Source organism: Nannobrachium achirus (assembly GCF_963921795.1).
Source record: "Nannobrachium achirus genome assembly, chromosome: 6".
Classification (NCBI taxonomy): Eukaryota; Metazoa; Chordata; class Actinopteri; order Myctophiformes; family Myctophidae; genus Nannobrachium; species Nannobrachium achirus.
Window position 1 is genome coordinate 16,491,346 of NC_137815.1, and position 10,022 is coordinate 16,501,367.

The 10,022-nt window shown below is 42.6% G+C and overlaps 1 protein-coding gene across 1 annotated transcript; it reads left to right on the top strand.

Annotated features, from left to right (window-relative positions):
- Positions 1–206: 206 nt before the first annotated feature.
- Positions 207–5,388, top strand: LOC308286838 (P2Y purinoceptor 13-like; the record flags this gene model as incomplete). The annotated part of the gene is made up of 5 exons (XM_080727961.1): positions 207–295; positions 2,016–2,217; positions 2,872–3,264; positions 4,179–4,304; positions 5,032–5,388. Exons 2-5 carry the CDS (start codon positions 2,035–2,037, stop codon positions 5,386–5,388), a joined length of 1,059 nt encoding a protein of 352 aa, XP_080584087.1. The 5' UTR covers positions 207–295; positions 2,016–2,034.
- Positions 5,389–10,022: the final 4,634 nt, after the last annotated feature.

The following is a 10,022-nucleotide window of genomic DNA, read 5'->3' on the forward strand; positions in this document are numbered from 1 at the left end:
ACGCGCACGCACACGCACGCACGCACGCACGCACACACACACACACACACACACACACACACACACACACACACACACACAGATCCAGTTGTTCCTGGATGCATGGGATTAAGGTGGTGTAGTTTAATAGAGTGAAAGTAAAACTAAAAGGCATTGGATTTTGTAACAAACGAAAAAGAAAAAAAGCTGAATTGGATATTTCACTTCTTCATTATTTCAGGGTTATTCCTGATCAATGAATTCTTCTCCTCTGGTAGATTTCTTCTTACAGAAGAAGATAAGGACACTTTAAGAGGTAAGGCTTTCCAATATCTGTCTCATATATAGCCTATAAAACTGTTCTAATTGACTTTCTGTGTATAACAATGAGTATGACACTATACGTTAAGAGCAGGCCTATGTCTTGGTCACCATGGCACCTGCTTCTGCCCTGCATGTTATTTGCAGCTGTCGAGGTTTTCAATGTAAAGCCGGCACTAAACAGATTACCGGTGCCTTGTTAGTGACAGAGCCAGAATTCACTGGTAACGGACAGATGCTAATTAACTGAGGCCCTAATTGGGAACAAGGAACATGCTTTACATTTGCTGGTATTGAGACTTATTATTCGACCATAAAACCATGGAAACCATTATTGGACGGTGTTGCCTAAAGCTAGTGCAAGGGTCTTCAAAAGGGGGTACGGGACCCCTAGGGGGTCCTCAGAGTTACTACAGGGGGTCCTCCAAATCTTTGTGTGATAGAAAGAAAAAGAAATCTCCCTTTTATAAAAAAAAATAGCAGATCTACAAGCAAAAATAGCAGATCTACAAGCTCACAATGCCTTGCGCTGCGAGGCATTGTGAGCTTGTAGATCGGCTATTTTCGGCAAAGAGGTTTGGTGTAGATGGAGAAGTATTGACAGTTCAAGACGTTTAATGGTTAAATATCTGAAAACACAAATTGACATGAATCCAAAATACACTGATGACTGTGCTGTCAAACAATGAAACTATATGGAATCTATGAAAAGGTTGTGGGGTCCCTGCTTCATCTCTCTCTCAACTAAGGGGTCCTTGGCCTGAAAACGTAGAAGACCCCTGCTCTAGTGTTTGTCAACGGGGCAGTGCAACCCCACTGACACAAGAATGACAGAGGGTCTTAGATGCATTTTAGGAAGGGGGGCGTTGAGGTATTTTTGTTTTGTTTTGCTTGCTTGTTTGTTTGTTGGTTGGTTGGTTGATTGATTGTTTGTTTGAAAGATTGATTGATTGATTGATTGATTGATTGATTGATTGATTTATTGATTGATTGATTTTGTGCTCTCTAGGCTAATAATGATATCCAACAGTCCAGTTTAATAAAATAGCTGATATTGAGTATTTAGTGAGATGTTTTTTTTCTTCTTAACTAACACAAAGACATTTTCCCGGGCAGAAATTAGCCTTTATTTTAATTGGTTACAACATTTAAATGTTGAAATTATCCTAATTTTAATATAGTTGTCAGTGTTATTACATTTTGGTCCAAAATGCAAAACTGCCTTTCAGCCTATACAAAAATACAACTCTTTATTGTTGGACAAAATGTATTTATCCATCCATCATGTATTTAGAGAGGGTTTGATCTCTGTGAATGGTAAATGGTAAACGGTGCATTTACATAGCGCTTTTTTATCACCATCATCATCATCATCATTTATTTAACTCACGACCATGATCACATGGTAATAGAGCACAGATTACATTGACAGTATACAATATACAATACAATACAATATTCAAACAGACGAACTGTAGCCAAAAAGGGGGCATGGCAAACATTATTTTCACAAGGGCATAACACTCTTTAGGAAAGCACCCAATTTACAAATAACTTTTGCCTTGTCGGTTTGTAACGCGCTTTACATAGATTCCAACGCGCTTACCTTTACATAGATTGTACTGGTGATTACATTCACCCATGTACCTGTAAATTCATTCTCTTTCTCTCTATATCCTCTTTCTTTCCTCTCTGAACGTCCTCCTCCTCTCCAGGTCCAGCGGGGCTGAGAAGATGAACGTCTCCATATCCAACAGCTCGGTGAGGTGCCTCCGGGACACCAGTGTGACGGGGTTGGTTTTCCCCTGCCTCTACAGCGTGCTGTTCCTGGTGGCGCTGGCCCTCAACAGCCTGGCGGCCTGGATCTTCTTCAGCATCCCCAGCACCTCCACCTTCGTGGTCTACCTGAAGAACGTGGTGCGTGAAGCAAGGCATTATGCACTGGGAGTGCTGTTTGTCAGTGCAGAGCCCAACTTTCAACAGCTGTAAAAAAAAATCCCCTAGGAATTTTGAATTTCAAACTTTGTTAGATGTGTTACTAGACACCTTTACAAACACATTGGTGAAGACGCAAAAAAAGTTAGACCAAGGCACTCTTGAGGGACAGTTAAAAAGCCTTTATTTTAGGGCTAATGCATGGCAAGACATTTTAAAAATTCACCTACGCGTTGCGTTGTTTTTCAGGGTGACAATCACCTCAAGAGTGCCTTGGTCTAACTTTTTTCGCATCAATTGTGTCACCTGGCTACCAAAGAGCACCTTGCATGGGAGATTACTCCTTATGCTGCATTCACACTGAGAGAAGCCAAGCTAATGGTTGGCTTGGTAATTCAATGTAATCTCTATGCAAACCAGCTTTTAAAATGTCCAAGCTTTTTTTTTCAGCTTGGAAATTTTAAAGCTGGTTTGCATAGAGATTACATTGAATTACCAAGCCAACCGCTTGGCTTTTCGATATGTGAATGAGGCATTACTCTTTGTTTTCTACATAGGTGAAGCCATTTCTCGGTAAGGAATTTATCCCCAGATTTGACATTATTCTGATAACATTCCCTGACTTTCCCCTTCTAGGTGGTGGCCGACATGCTGATGACCCTCACCATCCCCGTGCGGGTGCTGAGCGACGCGGGCGTGGGCTCCTGGCGCCTGCGGGCCTTCTACTGCCGCTACTCGGCCGTGCTCTTCTACCTCTCCATGTACATCAGCATCCTGCTGCTGGGCCTCATCAGCCTGGACCGCTACCTGAAGATCGTGCGTCCGTTCGGGAAGTGCTCCCTGCAGCACGTCAGGGTGGGCCAGCTGCTCAGCGCCACCGTGTGGGTGGTGATGCTGCTGCTGGCGCTGCCCAACGCCATCCTGAGCAACCAGACGCCGCAGCTCTCCGCCGGCGCCAAGCTGAAGTGCACCGCCCTGAAGAGCGAGCTGGGCCTGCTCTGGCACGAAGGCTTCAACTACTTCTGTCAGGTAGACGTCAGTTTGTTTGGGGGAAACCTGTGGCACATACTGTATGTCCAAAGCTATTACGTTTCAGGATCTGGGGAAAAAATAACCTGCATTCCAATCTCCAATCTCTTGTTAATACTTTTCATTTGTTGAATATTTATTTTAATATAAATAATTATTGAAAATACTGGAGCGCTCGGTACAAGCGGCCCGCTTGGTGAGGACAGTCATCACCAGCGAGGGTGAATACTCTTATATTAAAGACCTAGTGAAATGAAAAATAAATGTTTTTCACACTTTTTAGCCAATATGCAAAAAAAAAAAGAAGAAGAATTGTGTATTTTTATATCAAAAGTCCCTAAATAGCAGGCAGCCTGGTTGTGTCTTTCTGCCTTGCTAATGATGGCTAAAAACAAAACATTAGGCATCACATGACTCAGATTTTACTGAAGGGCTGGTCCCTTCTGATTGGTTCAGAAACACACAGGCTTGCGTATCAGACGGAAACTTCAAAATAAAATGCCCAAAATAACCATTTCACTGGGTCTTTAAATCGGTGAGAACAGACTAGAGCCCCTTAAGTTAGGAACTCTAGGCAAAACAGTTCAAATGACTGAAGCGTGGCCGACTGAAGCGTGGCCGCTGCGGACTCGAGCCACGAGAGGCACCGCCGAGCGAGCCGTTAGGCAAGCGAGTCGCTGTGTCGCTCACGTTCGAGTTAGGATTAAGGGACAGAATCGTAAATTGATGCCGGATTTGACCGGGTCCGACCGGGCTGCTGTAGCGAGCGTTCTAGTATTCCTCTCAACCAACCAGAGAGGAGAATGCCGTGGGTGAGTGTGGAAGCAGAACAAAGGCTCCCCAACAAACGTTGGCATCTCAGTGACGTGAATGCTTTTGTCTTGGGGTTCCCATTGATGCATTGTGTGCTGCAGGTGGTGTTCTGGGGAACGCTGGCGCTCATGGCGGTCTGCTACACCTTCATCAGCAGGAAGGTGTACGAGTCCTACAAAGCCTCCCGGAGCAGCTCCAAGGCAGCCAGCCGACGCACCAAAGCTAAGGTCTGAGTAGTGTTGGTTTCTACGCCTAAAACTATTATGAAAAATCATCCTCGACTGCCTGTTTTCACTGAGGAAAACTAAATAAGAACTAAATACAAAAACTAAGCTATGGTGACTAAAAACTAAGACTAAATATTGACCATTTCGTCAACAAATAATAGGGATTGACTAGTGGAGAAGAGATCCAGTAGACTAAAAGACAAGTCATTTTATGTTTGGTTGCTCTCGGGTGTTGCGCTCTTAAAATAGCAGATCTACAAGCTCACAGCGTGTCGCAACGTGTTGTGAACTTGTAGATCGGCTATTCTCAGAGCGCAACCAAATGTAAATCAAGGCACCGCCAAAACACATTTTAGTCGTCTAAATCAACTCCAGATTTAGTCAACTAACATCTTATGATATTTAGTCAGCTGAAACTAGACCACAACTAAAACATTTCAGATGACTAAAATATGACTCAAATTAAATTACATTTTATTCAAAAGACTATACGGGCCCTATTTTCATCTATGCCTTACCCCTTATCCCTAAATGTCTTTGCCTTTTTTTTTTTACTATTTTGAAAAACATGTAAAAATACTTCAAATAGACGATATACAAGCTCACAACATGTTGATATAGATCGGCTAGTTAAACTACGGTATTTCAATTTTTTTAAGGCATGGAAGAATATAGGGCCCTATGACTAAAACCAAATCAACATTTCCTGTCCAAACCGACTCTCCAGGTGTTCGTGGTGGTGGCGGTGTTCTTCGTGTGCTTCGCCCCCTTCCACTTCGCCCGCGTGCCCTACACGCTGACGCAGACGCGCAGCGACACCAGCGACAACCGCTGCCGCTCCGAGAACGCCCTCTACATCGCCAAGGAGACCACGCTGTGGCTGTCGGCCACCAACGTGTGCCTGGACCCGCTCATCTACGTCTTCCTCTGCAAGGTGTTCCGCCGGCGGCTCACCGCCACCTTCAGCCGCAAGCCCCCGCCCCCGCCCGCGGGCCCCGCCGAGTCCTCCACCGCCACGCAGCTGGAGATGTCCCAGATCGTCCACGGCAACAACAGGGCGCCCTACAGCGACACGCCTCCGTAACCTCTGCCCGTGGTCGATGAGAAAACCCCAATTACTGGACTCGGTTTGGTAGCTGCACGCTGTATTGTACTGTGGGGAAGATGAGTCATTGTACTTTGCTCCTTTCGGAACCTCTCCCTCCGCTATGCAGCTCCGAGATGAGGTTCCTCACAAAAGCCATCCACAATCCTTTGTGGGGAAGCTCCGCCGTCAGGAACACTTCTTACATTTTGTGAACATCCTATCCTAACATCATCTGTTTACTTCTCAAACGTGGAAGAAAATCAAAGCAGCTTGTTGAAATAAAGAGTTTATATCGCTCATTTTGTCAGCCAGTGCATTATTTTCCCCATGCACTCTTATTCATTGTGTCTATACCACGTGACCAGGGGAGGTAGTAATGTCTAAAAAACATGGCACCGGCTGACAAAATAAGCGATATAAAATGTTTATTTCAACACACTGCTTAAATTTTCTTCCACGCTTGAGAAGAACCTTTACTTTTTGGATAGAATGTTCACAAAAGGTAAGAAGTGTTCGCGAACGGAGGAGCTTACCCGCAACGGACCGATTGTGGATGACAAGAGTGAGGAACCTCATCTCGGAGCTGCATAGCGGACGGAGAGGTTCTGAAAGGAGTTACACTGTTACTCTATATGAGTCTGAAAAGTGGCATTTTTGTGCAAGCATACTGTTTCTTCGGGAGAGGTCAAAACTCAAGCAACATTTGTGGTATCGTCTCTGTCGGCTGGAAACCTCATTATGTCCAAAACTGTTACTTTTCAGGATTCAAATTCAAATCCTACAAGCTCAAACCTTTTCAAGCTTGTGGATCTGATGCTTTTGATGCTTTTGTGTGATCAAAAACACAAAACATTAGAATATGGAGACAGGAGGTTTCTGTCCGACAGCGACAATATAACAGATCTTTATTGTTAGACTTGCACTGCACTGCACTGCACTGCACTGCACTGCACTGCACTGCACTGCACTGCACTGCATTGTAGGCCCTGAAGGTGCCTCATTGGTAGATACTGCAGGTGTGTGGATGTAGTATTTGGTTGTCTGTATGTATTATTATTTTTCTTTTTACACAACACCGAGGATTGAAGGTTACTACGCACAAGCAGTGTTGCTGTGTTTTGACCTCTTTAGACCCCCCCCCCCCCCCCTCCATGCACCTTAGAAGTAGCCAGTAGGTGAAGTTGTGCCAGAAAGCTCTCCGCTGCTTAAATAGTGTTTCAATTGCAAAGACTGTAGACGGGGATGTGAAGGTCAAAGGAATACAGAAGCCTCTTATGTCCATAATTTAACTTTTTGTGTTTCTTTCGTGAAAGTACTTTTTTTTTCTTTTTTTATTAAAAGTAGCAATACCACAAATACACAAAGTACCCAGTATACAGAATGGCCCATTTTTGTATTACAACCATATACTGGATTGTTAGAAGTAACGCATTAATGTGTTCCTCACTTTAATGTTGCAGCTGGTAACAGTAATGACTACTTTAATAATATTTCATAATTTATCAGTTAATGTATTTTTTGTATTACTCAATCTGCAAAGTGACTAGCAACTAAATCTGTAATATATTTGTTGTGTAAAAAGTACAATATTTCCCTCTGAGATTAAAAGTGGAATAGAAGTATTAAAATGTATGCTCAAGTAAAAGTACCATACAATTGTACAGTACTTACAGTACAGTACTTGAGCTCTATCACTAGTGTGACGGGACATTAGTAATTATACATCAGAATTTAAAAAAGGAACTATTTTTGATACAGTGCATTACTGTGTGAGCAGCAGCTGTCCAACTCATTTCCTCATCCCTGCTTACTATCTCTGTGCTCTTCCTCCGTATTCCTAATCTCTCACCAACTGGACTTCCCCTTCGTAACACTTCAGCAGAGTGGGAAACAACTTGACACACATTTTCTCCAAGTTAAAATGTGACTGACTACTACGGCCAGGGCCAAGTGATAACACACTGTACAGGAAGCCAGGGGCATCACAATGGGGGAAAGAGTGGGAGTGAGTTACTAAGAGGGGCCTTAATTATTTTACACTTTAGCTGTTGAAAAATAGCAGATATACAAGCTCACGTGCCGCACTGCTAGCTTGTAGATCTGCTATTTTTGAAAAGTCGTGAAAATGTGTGCACTTCAAATCTTTGAATATGTATTTTTTAAGCGAACATTTGTCCTTCACAAGAAATAGGTTGAGCATCACTGACATAGAAACATATGTTTTTCAAAAAATATCAGATCTACAAGCTCGCAGCGTGGCACTCGGTGCCGCGCTGTGAGCTTGTATATCTGCTATTTTTCAATGGTTAAAGCACAACATAATGCATAATAATGCGTTCCCAGTGTAAATGGGTTAAAACCCTCTCCCCCTATGAAGAACATTCATGGGGGGCCCGCAGTGAATCCTTGTACCCAGGGCCCAGGATTTGGTGCGACACCCCTGAAGGAAGTGTTGGCCTCCAACGGACGGACACTGCTTATGGACCACAGCTTCTGTGCAAACAAAACATTCCTGCACCGTCTAATAGCCTCCATACTGTTGGGTACTGATGGTATTTTGTTGGTGTGATGAAATAAAGTTTAAATTAATTTAAAAGTGCTTTACATCTGGTAAAAGTGTAGGCTATGCTAGTATACAGTATTATGCAAAAGTTCAAATATGTTTATTTTGGGGGTCACGGCCTAAGAAGGTTTGAGAACGCCTGTACTCTGTGACCTCCATCTGAAAAAATTTGACCAGGGACCCCCAGAAGAGGGGGACACAATTCAGATCTATAAGCTTGCAGCGCTGCACAGAGGGACAGGCTGTGAGCTTATCTGCTGAATCTGCAGTTGTCTAGAAATGAAAATCCACAAATCACTGTGTATCTGTCTGTCTGTCTGTCTGTCTGTCTGTCTGTCTGTCTGTCTGTGTATGTGTCTGTCTGTCTGTCCATGTCCCTTTAATCAATATGACATCATATATACTGTAGCTAACATCATCGACTGGCCTCCACGTACTTGTGTGTCAGTTAAAGGGTACTACACTAAATAGTGATAATGGGTACAACGGGTATATTGCATACCTGCATGCAAGTAATACTTGATTGCTGTTTTATCATCAGAGTTTAATTGTGTAAATGGCTCTTCTACTATGAGCCAGCTGCTGTTGAGTGTAGCCTACATTTTGTTTGTTTTCTTGCATGAATACCATTCCTTTCATAGACAAACACTGGATGTTCATCAAAGCATGCTTATTTATTTAAGGGCCCTAACCCTCTGCCACCACCACCACCACCAGCTCAGAACCCCTGCTTGAAATATGTTCCCACGACCATGAGTCACACCCATATCAGAGCCTGTCTTTTTTTAATATAGATGTTTCATTTCACTTTTTTTCTTTTTTATGATGTTCTGTAAAGCCCTTTGAGACTGTGGCAGAGGGTAAGGGCTGTGTGTGGACATGATTTCTTGTATCAAACTAAAAAAGGATACAATGTAGGAGGTCGAGACGTTTTGGGTATAGTGATGTTATATTCACGAGTATCATTAGGCCATGGATGCACTGGATCTCTCCTACTCATTCTGAACTGCTGCTCCTCCAAATGTGGTGTCACAAAACTGAAGCACAGCCATTTAGTCTGAATAGTACTAGACAGACCGTCTCCATTTTAGTCTAGATTAAATTATTTTGTCTCAAAACAGGGGATCTGAATCCTATTGTTTTCTATTAGAGAAAGGGCAATGAGTCAATGACACACATTGAAGCCATTCCCCATTATATATGATATTGACATTAGTATATTTTACCTTTGTGCACAGCATAAATAGAATAAACAAACACATACAGTATCATGGAAGTAGTGAAACTTGCAGATCTATAGTATTAGCTAACAGCGTGTCACATTGTGACACGTTGTGAGATAGATCTACTTCTAGATCAGTAGATATTTGTTTCTTTTCACTGGCAGCATTTTATACACAGCTGGAGATAATTAGTCTGGACTCCACCTTGTCAAGGGGTGTATTAAATAAAGAACAAATGAATAAATAGACTACATATACCTTTAACCCTGATGCAATTATATTAGAAAATGTCCATGAACTACAGGTAAGTAATGGTCTATTCTTCACAGTATAAATTAATATCCTTAGCAATTGTGATATGAATTACCAAATTCACATCACAACCCCCCTCTGCCATCCTGGCTATATGGTCCAGCCCAATTACACTGGACAACTGGGGGGGGGGGGGGGGGGGGGGGGTCCCCCAGTTCAGATATTCTTATTTGGGGGGTCACTGCCTGAAAAGGTTGATAACCACTGCCCCCTAAGTGGCAAGAAATCTTGTGAAATAAAATGTTATCAACCAATCATCAAGGATGATGATACACGAAAGAAGAAGAACTTATTGTTGTTATTATTATTTTAGGTGAGAACTTTGTATAAGCCCTATGGCCTATATGGGTTTCCTTTCTCACCTGCACTCATCTCATGCTTTTTTTAAATAATGTTAACCTTGTACTGTTTTTTTTTTTTTTGCAAATAAATAAATCAAAAATCAAATAATGAGCTGATATTGAGCTTGAGTTTGGGAAGAGAGGCCAATAATAATCAAAAGTCATACAGTACAATGTCCTTGCAGCATACTG